This window comes from Tetrao urogallus (assembly GCF_951394365.1).
Source record: "Tetrao urogallus genome assembly, chromosome: 2".
NCBI classification, from domain to species: domain Eukaryota; kingdom Metazoa; phylum Chordata; class Aves; order Galliformes; family Phasianidae; genus Tetrao; species Tetrao urogallus.
This window is the reverse complement of record NC_136814.1, coordinates 76,552,207-76,570,532: the sequence shown is the minus strand read 5'-3', so window position 1 is coordinate 76,570,532 and position 18,326 is coordinate 76,552,207. Positions and strand designations below refer to the sequence as shown.

At 40.2% G+C, this 18,326-nt stretch overlaps 1 protein-coding gene across 23 annotated transcripts in view; it reads right to left on the bottom strand.

The window, feature by feature from the left end:
- Window positions 1–10,019: 10,019 nt before the first annotated feature.
- SNAP91 (synaptosome associated protein 91) overlaps window positions 10,020–18,326 on the bottom strand; it is a gene marked incomplete at both ends in the record, with an annotated part of 67,785 nt that continues 59,478 nt past the window's right edge. For 21 of the 23 annotated variants that reach the window (XM_079532922.1, XM_079532914.1, XM_079532920.1 and 18 more), the window contains 4 exons: window positions 10,020–10,112; window positions 12,946–13,050; window positions 13,121–13,204; window positions 17,075–17,186. In XM_079532922.1, coding sequence (XP_079389048.1) covers window positions 10,020–10,112; window positions 12,946–13,050; window positions 13,121–13,204; window positions 17,075–17,186 — 394 coding nt within the window. Of the gene's footprint in view, window positions 10,113–12,945; window positions 13,051–13,120; window positions 13,205–16,228; window positions 16,253–17,074; window positions 17,187–18,326 lie in introns of all 23 variants that reach the window. The other 2 variants (XM_079532903.1, XM_079532915.1) reach the window with 1 other exon arrangement.

Sequence of the window (18,326 nt, the reverse complement as noted above, 5' to 3'; positions counted from 1 at the left end):
AAATAGCACCCTGATGAGTTGCCCATTCCTCTCACTTGGAGCACATCTTTGAACCTTAACAAGGCTGCAGCTAAGAAAGAGGGTCAGATGCACTGCAAAAGCTATACACATATTTGATAAAGATTGTGCTTCTTTGGCAGTTATGTATGCACCATATTTACTGTGGTTGCTATGGCTCTGCATTTCCACGTGAAAATGCTGGAAAACAGTGGATGAAACTAAATTGGGCATTTTTTCAGAGGAATTACTCAGCTGCCCTTTAGCTACAGTTACTGCGCTCTCCAGCCCTTCCCCTCCCATTGATTTCCAACTCTGGATGAATTTCCGGTGTCAACTTCACTTAATCCCAGCTGAAGGGCCTGTCCTGGTGGCACCTCTGTGGCTAGAGACACGGAAGGGTGTGGAAGGGAAAGGTGAAAGTTGTAATCAGCAGCAAAAGCCCAAAGTACTCTCTGGAACGGGAGAAAATAGGACCTTTGTCTTTCTTACAGTAAAAATCAACCCTTGTGTTTTCCTTTCCTTTGCCTTCTTTTGAATGATTAACTCATTGGCTAACCAGTGCTAATGATTGCAGAGCAGAGACCAAAGCTGCTGACAAATTTAATTAAAAAAAAAAAAAAAGAGAGGGAGAGAATGTGGAGTTACTCCAATGGGATTTATGAGTAATATGAGGGAAAAAAATATTTTAAGAGTAATCGCTAAGACAAGAACTGTATTTAATTTAGGTAGAATATTTTTCCGTCCCAGCTTGTCCCCACCAGGCAGGGATCCATTGCGTTGTTTGACTCTTGTTGCTCACCATGAGTTTGGGCTCAGGCATGGTTTGCTTGAATGGTGGTATATACAGAGGCATCTGAGCATGAACACTGGAGTTTTTGTCTCCTCCTTGCTTGGAGAAAAAGAGGCTCAGGGGGATCTTGTTAATAAATACCTGAAGGGAAGGTGGGGTGCAAAGAAATGAAGCCAGGCTCTTTCCCGTGATGCCCAATGCCAGGATAAGAGAAATGGACAGAAACTGGAGCATAGGAGATTCCCTGAAGCACTTCTGTGCAGGTGCCTGAGTATTGGCACAAGCTGCACAGAAGCTGTGGGGTTTCTTCCTTGGAGAACTTCAAAAGCTGCCTGGATGTGGACCTGGGCACCCTGTTCTGGGTGTTCCTGATAGAGTGGGGGTCTGGCCAGACAGTCCCAGGTCCTGGGACTGTCTGGTCCCTTTCCATCTTAGCCATTCTGCTATGTTCTTTATCTTTTCTTCTTCTGTCTTCTTAGTTCCTCCTCATCTGTCTCATCCTTCTAGTATATTAGTGTCTCTAAAAACAATTCACTATATGTATCCAGGGAGGATGTATGAAGTCATTTTTAATAATGGTGGGCTGAAACTGAACTCGTTTTGGTAAGCTCCAGTAAGCAAACAAACACCACAGCACTTACAGTGGTGAACCTTAGAGGGAAATTTGACCCACTGCACATTATACATATTTATATGTTACAGAGTAATGCACAATAGGCATTTGTGATCTGTAAGAACGTCTGCTCTTTTCAAAAAAGCAGAAAGAAAGCCAATGCTCAAAATAAAAATGTGTTTTCTTAGTGTCCAATTTAGATCTCACACTTTACTGCTTGCAAGTTTACCTTTTGCAGCTGTGATCTGTGATCAAGTACTGCAGATAATGTGACTGAAGGGCTCCATCCTTTGCATCTTCCTGATTGACTTTTTCCTTACCAGCTGGGACTAAATTAAATCTGACCTCTACGCATTCAACAATGTGAGGGTAAGCACTCTGTCTGCAGCCTTAAAAAAACCCCCAAAGAACAGCTGCCACTAATAGCATAATACTCCTTTAAGGGGATAGAGCTGTCCTTACAGGGTCCTGCCTTTGAAAGCAGCTTTAGCATGGCTGGTGTGCTGTACAAACCCAGTGTGCTACACACATACACATACACAGGGACCAGCTCCAACCTCCTCCTCTTCAGCTTGGAGGAACTCAGGGACTGCATTAGTATAAGACAGTTACCACCCAGAGCTGCGTGTTCCTTCCCAGCTCAGGCTTGCACCCTTTTATCTCTTACATTTAATGACAGCAACTTCCCATGCTCTACCCATTCCCACAGAGGCTAACAAAGCAGCTTTTCTCTGTTTTCTTTTGCACTTCTAAAAGCTTACATATAGTCAGCTCCTGACTGTCCCAATGCAGCATGCAGCATGTTGAAGCATTCACGAAGCAGGGCACCAGCTGGACACAAGCAGCAAGAATGGAATTCAATCACCTGACACATCCTCTTCCCCTGGGTCCCCAGTGAAGCTCTACCAAATTTCCCTCATTTCTTTGACTGCAAAAATAACAGCAATTTGATGCTATTAGTATGATTACCCTAACCAGGCTGCAAATGGCTTGTGCAGCCCCAGGACCTGCAGTGGGGAGAGGCAGATCCTGGTGGGCTGCCTGGAGCTGCTGCTGCTTGCTGGTCTCCACACCTAGCCAGCACCCACACATCTGCTGAGTACACACTGCTGGTAGCTGGTGTGGATGAGGCTTCTGCCAGCCACTGTTCCAGACTGGTGCCAGCACAGCGACACACATCTCCATGCAGCTGAGCAGATTGCCAGTGCTAATCCAGGATTAAGGCTGGAAATCCCACCTGTAGGTGGTGTAGCTACGTTTTATCTGCACTATTTCCCTGTGTTCCGTTTGCAAAACAATCCCAGCTCTATTGAAGGGATAAAGCTTTTCTGTTTCAGAAGCATGTACAATGGCCTACAAGGTAACTGTCATCCATTTATACAGCTCAGCTTGCAGCCCAGCTTTGCGGTAGCAAAGCAGCACGTCCACCATGGGCCCTTCACACAGACTAAACTGGATTCAAAACAGCTCCTTTGCCAGCTTGGCCACTTCACGCCAGGATTTCTAGACCAACCACCTGCAATCTGGTGTTTTCAAGGTGCTTTCTTTAACATGTAAGAGTGGATCTCCAAAGGAGCAAAGGCAGTACTGCAGGTTTGAGCTGGAGGATTTTCCTTGCTAGCAGAAAGCGTCAGTGAAGCACGTCCCACCACGGGCATCACTGCAGCTCCCAGGGCTCACAGCTCTCTGTGCCTCTGCAATTTACATTTGAGAGAAATGCAGACCATTTCATAGAACCAGAGAATTGTCTGAGTTAGACAGAACCTTTAAAGGTCATCTGGTCCAACTGCCCTGTGGCAAACAGGGACACATACAGCTACATCAGGTTGCTCAGAGTCCTGTCCAGCCTTACCTTGGATTTCTCCTTGGACAGGGCATCCATTACCTCTCTTGGCAACATGACTCTCCTTGTAAAAAAACTTCTGTCTTATATTCAGTCTAAATCTCCTCTTTTTTAGTTCAAAACCATTTCCCCTTGTCTTAACACAACAGACCCTACAAAACAGTCTGTCCCCTTCTTCCATATAGCTCCCCCTCATTATATTCCCCCTTCTAACAGACCATTCTTCAGTATATCCTTATCTAAAGGGAGCTATAGGTTGTGATACGTTAGCAAATTCTTTGAGGTATTTTAAAAAGCTGTTAAAAGCCCAAACAACCCACATCCAGCCCCTACTGGTTGTTGGTTAAAAAAGTAAGCTCTCTGAAAAATGCCCAAACCAGACTAAATGATAGAGTAGGATTAGAATCAATCCTGATGGTCAGTGATGAAGCCAAACATCTAAAGAAGCAAAATATTTCAGCAGACACATAAGCTGCTTTATAACAAAAAAAATTTGCCAGGATCTTGAAATCCTACAGAAAACCTGGATGCAAAATACCATGCTGTGGGGAGAGAGAGCAGCACAACACTTCTCTAGAGCAGATTTCACTACACTAATGACATAGGTGTAAGATGAATGCCAGAAGTGCACATGAATTATGATTACTATTTATCATTTTAAATGTTGAAACAAAAAGTGAAACTCTTGCCACCATTATGTAATTTATTTATGTTTGGAAAAGAACCGTATTTTTTGAATGGTATCTTTGTTCAGAAATTTAAATCAACTTTTGCTCAAAACTTTATGAGCACCGTGGTAATAAGATTATGATTTCATCTGCATGTGTTGGAGCTTAACATTTAAAAGGAAATTTGAGAGAAATAATAATAATTAAAAAAGCCAGTTGAATGCAATATTAGCCAAATCACGATCTCAACTTCATTTCACATAAGTTTATGAAATGTGAAAACCTCAGTGTGTCTGAGGTTACATGAACAACAGAAGCTGGTCTGTACCAAGGTTCAGAAGGGATCAGTCGATTCAAAGATGCTCTAAAGCCTGAACTAGTATTTATATAGTGTGACAATTTTAATTATATGGCATGGTCTCAATATTACTAACTTCTCCCCATTTTTAACCAAGATTAAGCAGCTTTGCTAGTCTGTTGAACTTATGTTTAGCTCCTGTTGAAAGTAATCTACTCTACTCTCAGATTTTTTTTTTTTTAATAAAGCCAGATTTTGGGGTTTTGAAACTATACTTTAACTCAGCTGGAGGTAGCAAAGTATTATTCTAGTAAGGAAGAATCACTGAATCCTCTTGGACAAAATGATTGGATACAATTATAGACATGTTATAGATACACAAAGCTTAAGTCATACAACCAACCATAGAAATTATTGTTTTTTTCTACTCCTGGATTAAAGCGGTGTTTCACAAAACCCAGTACATTTATACATGTGCCAGAGAGCCTACCAGTCCCTGCAGTTGTGGTGGGCAACTCAATTGTCTCCAACTGCCAGTTCAACACTGACGGAGTACCTTCTGCTTCCCCTGGATCTGCTGTCTCTTAGCACTATGAAATTTTTGTTTCCATTGAAGTGGCCTAGTGCTTTGATAAGGCCTCTGAGAAAGATGGCTACTGTGGGCATCTACAACAGCAAGGTAATCTGACAAAGAGCTTACATCATACTAAATCAGGAGACAGCTGTATTTCCAAAATATGGGTCACACTCAACCACGAACACCTGGATGGAGGGGCTTTACTCTGTCATGGCAGAGTAGATTGATCAACCTTTCATAGGTTCATCTACACAGCCAGATGAGAAGTGTGCTATCCTCAATCCTTGCAGTGGATGTTTATCCCCACTCCTCTGCACTTCTCCACTTTTTGTGTGCTGAGTTTCTGCCTCTGCACTACCACCTTTGGTAACTCATATTTGGCCCTTACATCTATAACTGCATTAGAAGATTTCTGTACAAAACAAGCACCAGTCTTTTGCTACTCACATGGTTCTCAGAGTTTAATTAAGGGGAAGGAAGGAGGAGGTGAAGCTTTAGGAGCCAAAATCTGGAACAGAAAAAATACCAGTGCTGGCTGCTTTAAAACACATATAGCCCACTCTTGCCTTCTGTAATTCCATCTCTGAAATTCTTGTTTAGCTCTTTCAGTACTTTAGTGTCTGCCACTACCCACATTTCTCACAGCACTAGCAATACACAGCATGCAGGGAAAGGGGTTTTCTTTTAATAAAGCTTCTGAATATTTCATATTTCAGAGGAGAGATTTGTACATCATCTTACTGTTACCATCGTTATTTCTACCACAGGAAGTTTCGGTCAGCTTTTCTAAGCATCAAGAGTTGGTAGATCTGCACTGCTGTTACTGAGACCTTTTTTTTCCCATGAAGAATAAGTTGTCTAGGCAGGCAGCTCTCATTTTAGTGGGAAAGATGGGAAAGGAGGATCAGGAGCAAAAAGCCATACCAGAAAAACAGAACTATGTCAGCTATGGCTAGTGGCTATATCATGCACTAGATCTGTCATCCAATATATCCTATATTACCAAAGCATCAACTGCATTTGCAAAGCAATTTCCATCTGATTGACCTTTTTAAGGCAAGTCCCTAGCTTTTTCAGTTCTTCTACTAAATCTTAGGAACAGAAGTTTAGGTAGCAGCATGATTTTTCAACCAGTCTGAAATACAGTCTTAGAAGATAACAATTCAGTCCTCAACTTCCAGATTTTCATCTGTTGTCTTGGGGAACAGCAGCATCACTCCAGGGAAAGTCCACACATCAAGTTAGAGCACATTGAAATACATAGCTAAAAAAATAATCACAAAAATAGCGAACTATAATGAATGATGAATGGGGAAGCAGTGTGAGAGGCTACTAACCCCAAGCATTCAAGTAATGAGCCAGGTTGAGGTTTGCTACCACTGTCATTCAAAACTCAGCAAACTGAGTTCATGGGCACTCAGGCCTGGGGAGGAGCTGCACATTTCTCACATCACTAGAGCTTCTGTCTTCATAGGAAACCACCACATTCTCACAGAGCTCATGGGCATGAGGTCTACACAAGATTAACAAGAATGAAGAACAAGGACTGGGGGCATTGTAGAACCTACTACAGAAAGACATTTATCACATAGTGATGGAGTACCTGGCAAAGGAAGAGCCTCCACAGTGAGGTTTTACCCCTTGAAGCATCTGTGTTCTACAGAAATAACTAGGTTTTGTTATAGCTGACATTTATTGGCAACAAAGTGCATGCAACTAATTTTGCATCATTAATTAGAACAACATCCAATGAAGTAGTCTGAACACATCTCCTCACGTGCAGTGCTTGGTTATGACTGTCCTTGGGAAAAAGGTATAGAATCATAGAATTGCTCAGGTTGGAAAAGACCTTAAAGGCCATTGAGTCCAACCACAACCTAACCAAACTACCCTAACTCCAACAATGCTTCATTCAAGAAAGCTTCACAACACCATGTGTCAGACCTCCAGGCAATAGCAAGGATGAGCAAAAAACCCACCTGATCAGAGCCTGAGAGCACTATGAGACTTTCTGGATGAACTTGTTTGGGTCTTAGTGCTCAAATAGTGACAAAATCCAGGCATTTACAGGGCAGTCTGACTCTATGGGTTACATATATTAAAAGCCTCTTAAATGGCCAACCGAGATAGATCAGTAGCAGCAAATAAAAGAAAATGGGATAAAAATAAAATTGAACAGTGAAAAAATCTCTTAAGCAATTATACCACCCTGCTGGTGGAAATTTCTTTGTAATCCAGTTCTAAATTCAGACCTCGCCAAATTGTTTCAGTGTTCTGTTGTTTGTAACAAAACAGCCTTCACTACCACTTTATCACTTCTTCTTTTACCACTTCATCACTTCATCAAAAGGTCTCTTGTTAGTTGTGTACCATCAGAAAGACTTTGGTGTGGCTAAACATTTTCCCTTCCTTTTATCCCGTCACCAGATGAACCTTAGCACAAGCAATTCTTGTAGCATCATAGCTGCGCTAGCTCTCAACAAGCTGTTGAATGAAACCTCATAGAAAAGAGATCGGGACCAGTAACATAAGCTCTCACAGGTGCAACTATTTCAATATTATTCTAGTTTAGGAGTTCACATCTCTAATGAAAACTTCTGAGGTGTTATGGGTCAAACTACAGAATTCTCTTCTCCCTCTCACAAAAACCTTCTCACAATACATATTTCCCCGTCAAAGCATATTATTGTGCTCAGCATCTGAATGATCAGGAAAATGGCAACAAGTTATTTACTTTGATCAAGGTGTTTATTGCATCTCAGAGGGCACACATGCACTGGGATTTTCTGTTTTTCTGTTTTTTGCTATTTTTTTTTTTAAACCGAAATACAAAGAAGAGCCATTTTGAAATTAACTTTTTATAGAACTTTCCCATTATGGTGTATGTTATCCCCACAGCAAACTCTGTGATACATCCACTCTTAATGGTACCATACATTGATTAAATAGTTAATTTGAAAGACTTCAGGTGAATCTTTCCAACCCAATATGCTTTTACAGAGAACTGCCAAGCCACTTGTAACACTGATCAACAGTGACCTCATTTAAGAGTCAAGATCTTAAGCCAAGCCATCAGCAGAAACAGTATGAGAACAAATAAAAATTAAAGAAACACATTATGTACAGTAAAGGGCATGGATCTCTGGATCAGAATTAAATCTAATCACCAACTGTACAAAAGCTACTCACAGCGCAGTTGGGGAAATGGAGAAAACACTAGCCTAAGGCATACACAGGTAAGCACTAAATTAAGAGATGTACGTAAGAACTAAACAGAGGTGAATAACATCACTTGTCATGTTCTGACTACAGATACACCAATGAGTGCTCTCAGATTCGAAATTCCTTAATGCCAGGCAACTATGGTTGCTTTTTTCAACTACTGGAGAGAAACTGACCCTTTACTTATTTTCAGTGCATTCAGCAAGAACTGATAGATAAATATGCCAATTTAAAATGAACAGACTTAAATAATTAAAATATATTTTAAAATCAAAACAACAATAAATATGGTATTCTTTCAGATACGACTTTTCAGTCTTGGAAAATCATTGGAAAAGTACTTGTTATGGAAGTTTACCTTTATATTACTTTAAATTATCTTAACATATACAGTGCCACAAAAATAAAACATTTTTTCACGACAATTGAGATTCCTGTGACTGCAAAAAAATGTATTCCACACAATTCCATAAGTATTTTCCTTACTATCTGGTATTATCACACTATATTTTGTAACAGATAAAGGAGAAACTGAGTCTTAGGGAAATTGTAGGTGTCCTCAAAAAGTTATATACATTGAAACCTTCAAAAAACACAGACATCGCTCCAAATGGCTCACCAAACAACAGCTGCATAATCTGCCCCTGTGGGATAGGTTCAGAAAAGCACTAGAAGGCATCAGAAACATACATCCATTGTTTAAATTGTAAAACACAAATAACCCAAGTACACAAATTTAGAGAGAGTAGGGATAACAGCTAAGGTAGTACACATTCCTAATGTTCACTTTCACAGCTGTGCTACACGTTTCAGGAGTAAGAGAAAGTCTGAGTAAGCGCTGGGTTTGGTACTGGTGGCTCACTTTGAAACTCTGAGCATCCAATTGTAGACTCCAAACTCACGTTTTTATCATCTTGTCAGAAAAACTGCAGCTGTGGAAACAGAAGAGTGTTACGTGAAAGCAGAAATAATGAATCAGATCAAGCACATTCTAGAAAAATTAAGGAGAAAGTACCAAATATACTCTTTTCTGCATCTCAGAGCTGTTACCAGCATTTAACAAAGTGGCTGTGTTCCCATGGACAGTTATGAGCCTGTTTACTACAAATACAAGCTGAAAGCTGTGAACCCAGCAACAAAAAATGCACCTCCACTTTTAGAAATCTCCAGAAATTCCTAAGCACCTTCAAAGCTGGAATACAGAAATGTGGAGAAAAAAAGCCATGTGGCACCTGCTAAAATGATCTCAATCCCATTCCTTGCTGCTAATTCCAGCACTGAGGAAGCCCAGAACAAGCCTTAATATTAAGCTATGGGTAGAAAGCAAAGGAACTTGCAAAGGCCTCAGAGATATGCAAATACTGTCTTCTCACCTGGCAAATCATCCTGGACTCATAAAACACTTACCTTACTTCATCCATTTAAAAAGTAAAATGCAGAAGTGTTAAATCCAATTTGACATTTCTTTCTAGCCCTATTTTTTTTCCCCTTTTCCTCTCTCCACACCTGTGCTATAATATCTATTTCCACACACATGAGATGGGATGCAAGATCAATCACAATTTACCAAAAGTTCTCATAAACAATGCACAGCTCCTTGTAACAACATGGAACAAGCCTCTTTGGCAATGGTTTTGCTCCAGTGTATGTACTCTTACTACGTTTCTATTTGTTTCAGTATCAATTTCATGAAAACCAAAAATGTGAACCCTTCGACTGAGGGGAAGCAAGACAAAATAGAAGCTATAGATTGAGGATAATTTTCTTGTCAGTCACTTTTTGGCAAAAGGTAGTCGAACGTCAGGCTTTCAGGCTAGAATTAAAAAATGCAGGCAGAATTCAGTTTTCCATTTTAACCACCACATTATCACATTATCATTGCATGTTCCTACAGATCTCTGCAGGTACAATTCTGCTCTTTGTGTTTAATCTGCAGGACTAATCACCATCTGTTTGCCAGATATGTACTGCAGTGTAACATGCAGGCAGTCACAAAATACCTTATCGTTTACAAGAAATCCTTGATGTTAAGATCCGCTAATGGGTCCTTTGTTGGAGGTTTCTTGGGACTCTGAGTAGCAGGAGTTGGGCTTGGAGAAAGCTAACAGACGCCAGCCAGGAAAGCAGAAAAAAAAAGCAATACAGATACACAAGCATTAGGTAAGTATAGCTGGATCTCACACAAGCACACTGAAAGCATATGAAAGTTCTACATTGCTGTTAACTTCACTGTGCTGCCATTTTGCTCAAGCATTGTTTAAATTCTGTCCTTACTATAAAGTTAACAATGCTTGGCTGATGTAATGGGCACAGACACTGCCTATTCTTGTTAGCATAGCTGATTGCTTGCACCCTGCAAGACAGAACAGAGTTAGGAGTGTCAAACCAGACAGAAGTTAAGCACTTGTCAGATGTTAAACACCAAGGTACAGAATAAACTGAGCATGTGCTGCAGAGTACATCTGAAAATCCAGCAACTTGCATTTAAATACAAGTTGTTCAGCTCTGGTAACAAAAATGAAAGCCCATTAGCGTATTGGAGATGTGATTGCATTATGCTTATATTCTTCTTGATTTTTGTTAAGCATAAAATGAATTATTCAGTAGATAGTATCCATTTTTTCAAGTTACATGCAACCCTTTTCCCTACTGAGCTAAATGATTCTCCCACCCTTACTGCTCACTATCACCACCTTACCTGAGGGCACCGCAGGTAGTTAATACATAGTCCTGGCACACTGAAGACTACCCTACTCTAAGAAAAATGTGTTTGTGTCTTCCATAATATCATTCTTGATAATCTGTTTCAAGAGACAGTTTAAGATGGAAAGACCAAATAGGAATGTGTGAAATGCAGAGCTCCATTACTGACAACCTAAATTCTAGTAGTTTCAAGTTCTCGTTTCTACGAGGCAAACTCAGAGTTACTTAAATAACTACGTTCTAACTTAAAGAGTGCAGTTAGCTACAGGTTGACTATTTGACTTAATGTTTGGAAAACTGAGAGGTGAAGTGGTTTCAAGTATCAAAAGACAGATTTTAGGCTCACAGCACAAACTTCTACCTCGAAACTCATTTCAAAGATAAGATGAAAAGTACTTCAAGAAAGTTGTTCCCTGCCTCTCCTCTGGAAAGGGTCTTTCCATAATTACTATAAACTAAACTTTATTATGGAAAAATAGCCTGGAACAGCTATCATGGCTTATGCTGTGTCAACTAGTGGCTATCAGTCAGCTAAAAACTTGTACCAGAGTGGATACAGACTGCTGCATTTCCAATTTTATTAGCTTCAAGTTAGAAGGAATACTTGGGTAATTGTAAGAAGCAACTGCTTACATACTTTTTCAACAGGATAGATGGCATGTCTCCATTCACTACTTTGTCATTAACTACTCCATTAGATATTTTTGTCATATTAATGAAAGACCCATCCTCCTGGTAGCCAGTAAGTCATATTAGCATTTTCTGGTTACTAGCCTTGCATTATGAATAGGGTGATCAGTTTCCACAATCTGATCCCAAAGATTAGCTTGAATTACTTTTTCTTCAGATCCATTTCGAGCACCTGCTTTTAATCTGCTAGTGCACAATTCTTGTCAAGTGAAGCATTTGAGGCAGAAGCACTCAGACACTGAAGTCTGCTAAGATTGGACTTTCAGGTAGCAGCTGGTAGGTAGGCAGTTGCATGACGAGGAACAGACTGCAGGACAGATGGTTGTCTGAATGACATAAGTAATGTGTGAGTACTACAGCAGTGCACTACTCTGTGTTGGGGGCTAGAGACCACTTTGCAGTTCTTTACTATTTTCTGCCTGCTGAATGACTACCTTCTTTTCAGACTAATCTGTTCTGCTTTGAAGCATCACTACATATGATAATATCCAGCAGTAATGTCTAGGTATATTGGTCAAACATAAAGAGAGGTGTCAGGACAAGAGGCAATGCGCAAAAATTGGAGCACAGGAGGCTCCTACTTAACACCAACAAACACTTCTGTGATGTGTGGGTGACTGAGCACTGGTGCCTCAGAGGCTGTGGAGTCTCCTTCTTAAAGAACTTCAGAAGCAATCTAGACATGGTCCTGGGCATCTTGCTTGAGCAAGGATTGGATGAGAGGACTTCCAGATGTTCCTTCAAGCTTAAATCATTCTGTGATTCACCCAGAGTTGTTGCTAAGCAAATATCTCCTCATGTAATGAATAAAAAACTTCCTGTACGCAGCAACTAACAGAGTATTTGTATGCATAGAAATTTATGCTCAAGATTCTACATCTGTCTCACAGTTTAGACACCCAATCCAGAGTTCAATTGCTATGCTAATTCTTTAAGAACAGGTTTGCTTTAGCTGTATATGGCCATGTATGTGTCCTTTTGGGTCTAAACGTGATTGTCACAAAGTCAGACTAGGTAAATTTACTTTAAATACATGAAAAATGAAGCAGTGGCATGTACCTCCCAACTTAAAAAAAAACAACAGAGTGACTGAAGCTCAAGACCTTTCATTTGCATTTCTCCACATCAATGTAGGTTAGAAGAAAAACTCCATTCCTCAATATTTAAATTTGCACATTGCAGTGAAAAACACTTCTTGAACTCTATGTGATGTTATATACATTATGGGAATTTATACTCAAATGCAGTAATTTTGCAGCATGCCACCAGCCTAAAACCATTAAACTTGCATTTACTAAGAAACAGCTGTCATGAAAGAACTCAAGAACTCAAGCTTGTCCATAAGCAGAAGATCGGTTTTCTGAAGTCTTCTTGGTGGGCTGAGAGGGAAGATGCAGAGCACAGCTCTAGCAAATGTGGGAAAGCTCTGAACAGAATGGAAACATTGAACAGCTCTACTTCAAACTTTACCCAAATCCCCCCCAGAATACATTTTGGATGTAGTTAGACACAGGAGATTCTTTCTGTGAGCACTGACTCACCTGTACACCAGGGCCTGCGGCAGCTCCAAATGGCGGCCTCATCATGGGCTGCCCATACATAACTGGCTGTTGGGGCATCATGGGTACACCTGGTCCTGCTGGGGGCTGTAAATCAGGGCAGCATGAGTAGGTTTGTGGATAAAAAAGGGAGAGCTGTATAGTGAAAGAGACTCACCATCCCAAATGTGGCTCCTGGCTGTGCAACAGGTGGGGTACCTCCTGTGGGAGGAACTCCACCTGCTGGAGGCACCGCTCCTGCCTGGAATATAAAAGAAAAATTAAAAAAGAAAGAGAAGCACGAATTTCTGTAATGCCAATTATCTGGAAACTGCATTCCCAAAGTTGTTCTATCAAGTCAGGCTGTTATGTAGTAGGTTATACCTAACCTCAAAATTATGATGCCTCTGAAGAATGAGAGAATGGAATTAGTCCTTACAATAATGTTCAGCTGTCTTTGTCAGAAGAAAGCTAGGGTGACAGACTCAATTCCCTTTGCAAATGGAGTTCATTTTCCGAACAAAGCCAAAATGGGTCCAAGGAAATTCACTTTTCTCTTCTTTCAACACAGGATAAAAAAGCACACCAATTTTGTAACAGGTAGCCAACACGCCATTGCACATGCTATAGCACTGAGTTTTAGTAAAAGCTATAGATTTATGCCTAGCTTAAGCAGAATGTAAAGTTAAAGGAAGTAACTGCTATAGTAATTAATTTCCAATAAAAAGTAGTATTATTATGCAGTGATATTAACTTAAAAACTAAGTTCACACACTTAAACTGCAATCAAAACTGTTACATAGTTTACTAAGGAAAGTTTAGCTTGTTATGCAATTGTTTTTCATCAAATAACATGTAAGCAAAGAAAAGAGATCTTCCACGAGGACTGAGGAAAAGAGAAATGTTAGTCTAGTAGTCTGACTGTATAAACAGCACATCTAAAGCAGTATCCTTGAACTAGCCAACTCAGGTATCCAGAACTTATGCATCATCTCCTTTTGGTTCCCTTGCCTGTAATTTCCCACGTACAGTCTCCTTGTGGCCTTGAAAGCATGCAAGAATCTCCTTTTCACAGAAGTATATTTAATCCAAACATTGTTTAAATTCTTAATAAGAACTTTAAAGAGAGGCAGGAAGCATTCAAGGAAGGGATTAAAGATGATGGTAGGATTTTTAGGAACATCATTGCAGTTATCTTGGGGCCTAACTAAGACTATTGGCAAAATTTCTCAAGCTGTTACAGAAGTTGCTTGGTCATTTCTGAGCCTCTAAATCCTGACTACCTACCTTGAGTCAGTAATAGAAACACAGAACTATAGAATCCTTAGAGTTGCAAGAGACCTTTAAATATCACCTAGTCTAATTCCCCTGCAATGAACAGAGACATGCACAGCTAGATCACGTTGCCCAGGGACTGATCCAGCCTCTCCTTGAAAGTCTCCACCATCTCTCTGGGCAATCTATTCCAGTGCCTCATCGCACTCACTGTAAAAGACTTTTTCCTTACCTCCAAACAAAATCTCTCTTTAGGCTTGAAACCATTTCCCCTTGTTCTATGACAACAGACCCTGCTGAAGAGTCTTTCCCCTTCCTTTAGCTTCCCTTTAGACACTGAAACGCTATCAGGTCACCTCCAAGCCTTCTCTTCTCCATGCTGAACAGCTCCAGCTCTTTCAGCCTGTCCTCATAGGAGAGGTGTTCCATTTCTTGAATCATTTTTGTGGCCCTTCTCTGGATGCGCCCCAACAGGTCCATGTCCCTTCTGTACTGAGGACTCAATATCTGGATACAGTACTCCAGATAAGGTCTCACCAGTGCAGAGTAGAGGGGCAGGTTCACCTTGCTTGTCCTGCCTGGATACACTTCATTTGATGCAGCCCAGGATACATTTGGCTTTCTGGGCTGCAAGGGCTCATTGCTGGCTCATGTCCAGCTTGCCATCCACCTGTACCCCACATTGGGCTGTGCTCAATCCTTTCATCCCCCAGCTTGCATTGAAGGTTGCTTCGATCCAGGTGCAAGGTCTTGCATTTGGCTTTGCTGAAATCTCATGAGGTTCTTCTAGGTCCACTGCTCAAGCCTGTCTAGATCCCTCTGGATGGCATCCCATGGCATCCCATACCTCTGGTGTGTCAACTGCACCCCACAGATTGGTGTCATCAGTAAACTTGCTGAAGGTGCACTTGACCTCACTGTCAATGTCACTGATGAAGATATAAAAGAGCATTGGTCCCAGCACTGACCTACTGTGTCTGCATGCTCTCAGTTTACAGCAGATAGCAGCTCTGGAGATATGCAGGAATTACTCATCATACAGCCCACTTTCATGAAGGCTGCATTTAATGTCCTTGCCTAATCCTTGCTTTGAGGTAGAAATACCAGTTTCTTAAGGAACCTGAGATTAGTCAGGATAACTAATTCCAGATTTATTAAACAACAAGCATCCTAATCTTTCTGAAGAATTATTAGGAATCTTTTTTTTCCAGTCTGAAATTTTTACTGAGAGCATTTCAATTAAAATCATTATCACCCTAGCAGTATATCTGTCCTCAAGCTAATAACAATATCTTGGATATGGAAAGTAAGGAATGTGAAGATATGCACTAATGACATCAGAAGAGCACCCTAGAGCTATCTGATTGCAGCCAAAGGAACACAACTTAGTTCAGAATTCAGTCCATCAGTTGCCAAGAACATAGCCATACAAACTGAACCCGCTTTTGCCTGAAAGAGTAAGGGTCACTGAAAGGAACAGATTTTTGTGAAATGCTGCTGATTTTAATCTGGAAGGGAGGGAAAAAGTGACCAAAACTTCAGTGGCTCAAATTCAAGCTTCAACAGTGATGTGAAAGATCGCTTCATTTTGATCTTCACATTTATTTTCCCTGTGGCTTTGGTTTTCAAAAATACTTTAGTATACAGATTTAGAAGAAATGCATGTAAAACCCATGTTTCACAAAATGCTATCAAAACCACCCAGCTTTCCAAGAAAGGACAGTTAATTACCGGATGGTAAAACCACTTCCAGATCAGACTGGTATTACAGAAGCTAGAAAATTCGGGTAGTGTATGTCACCAGATACGTCGCATCCACATACAGCAAAGATTGTTTGAAAATACCATATGTTGCTTGAGGATTTTCTGCTGCACGAACAGTTCAGAAAGAGCCATGTTAGGTAGCTTCTAGGTAGTTTTAAGCCAGCCTTAGTAACTGCAGTGCAGGTGAGTTGTTAGTATCTTCATGTTTAGTATGTGTAATGAGATCCCCCCAAAATAATTCACTTACACTGTACAGTACTGTCCAGCCTCTCTATTAAAAAAAAAAAAAGTTAGCATTACAACTAATGTACTCAATAAAGTTTCATAGGGTTAAGGAACAAGCTGTAATACACTTACAGTTGCATTAATATTTGACTATTGCAGCATGGAACTGAACTTGAGAGCTCTCTTTCCCCCTCCATCCCACTTTTTTCCAACAGAAGCTGCTTTATGCTGTGCGGCTCTGATGAAGTATGACCTTTCTTCAGAAGACTCTTGCAGCTTACTAAATTGCTCTTGATCCAAGTTTAGATTCTAAGCTCAGTTCAACCCCCTTTTCCTCAAAATAGTGCTTTCTAATATATTTTACATGGCAACCTTACCCTTTCCAATAGACTACTTCGCTGGGCTAAACAAGCTATCTTCTACTCTAATGTCAGTCATCTACTTAGTCTGAATGATGTGCAGTCTTTTGATACTTCATTCAGGAAAATTTGAATTGAGAACAAGCTTAAGTTTTTTCCTGTTAGTACATCGGTTTTGGATGAATATCACTGTTCTTTGAACAATTTATCTGGACCTGATGCTGGCCAAGACTTAAATGGCTAACCACACACTTTTCTTGGAAGAGTCCTCAATCATTAAATACGTATGTAGAATCTTCATTTGTGGGCCACTGCATCTTCACTGACTTCAGTTCAGTGATGTTGGCTGTAAATATGGTCTTAAAAATGTGACTTGTAACAACACTATCATTTATACAAATGCAAATTCTTCTGATGAAACAGACAGAAGCAGTACACACATGCACACTTCAGCAGTCTCAAAATACTGAGGTTTAACTATCAGTGGTATTGATGGATGAAGCACCTACCAGTGGGCCACTTGGTACACCACCAGTTGACCATGTCGCAGGTGCTACTTTCGGCTGCCAGTTTGCTCCTCCTGTTAGCTTCTTCTCTCCAGCATTCCACTGAAGGTCTCCCCTAGTAGAGAGGCAGAGAGAGCTATTCTTTATACTCACACAATGAAAATGAAAACCAAGTATATGTTAAAATTGAGCTTGCAGCTACATTAGTTTATAGTACTTACAGTTTACGCTATTAACAGAAAGATAGACTTTTAGTACCATGCAGTTCCAAGGGCTGTTAGTGGCAGACACCACTACACTCTACACTCAAGTCAGTTAAGTGGTTATAGCCTTTGTGGTGAGAATTAAAGAGCTGTTTTAATTAGTATTGATTGAAGGTAACATATTATTGCATATACCCTTGCAAAGTAGGAAGAGGGACTGCTACTGCCTATTCTACTGGGGCCAGAAGTAGAGCTGCCTGCTAGAAGTCTTTGAAAGGTCATTTCATTGCTAGAAATCTTGCTCAGAAAGATGGAGGAGAAAAGCATTCAGTTCTGAAAAAGTTGATAGATACAAGAGAAACAAATCAATCACAGAATAAAAGGGCAGTTTCAAAACCAGATTTTGTTAGAGGCTGCTTTACCCAAAATAGGCTGAACTCCTTGAATGAAGTAGACTGAGGGAAGCTATATAAGGAGGACAGAGTATATGATTTGTTTACTCAGTTCCCTCCTATCATCTCCATAGAGGCACAACACGTCTTGAAGAATGGGCATTACAAACTGGTCTTGGATATAGAGGAAGACTCCACACAGAAGTAAGCAGTTAGCTAAAGGCATTCAAAACCAAGTGTAATGTTTTAAATATCTCTTCTTGCAAAAAGAAGTTTTTCATGCCTACGTTACAAGCCCATTCAGTGTCTGTAAAAAGATAACAGAACTATTATATACTAGCCTAAATAACTGAAGGGAGCTAATGCAATTTATCATCTGGACAATTCCAGTTGTAAATCAGCTATCCAATACAAAGATATACATATAAACATATATGTATTTTAGAGGCTCATGTTTAAGCCAGCAAATTTAAAAGCTACATCAGAAACAAATCAACATTAATTATTCAGTGAACCTGCATAGAATAGGACACTTTTCTCAAAATCTTTATGAATTTCTATTTTTTGTTTGAGGGAATACAAAAGGAGGGAGGTACTGGGATGTGATGTGATCACTTCATTGATTTCTACTAATCACTAAAATCAATATAAGATTATAAA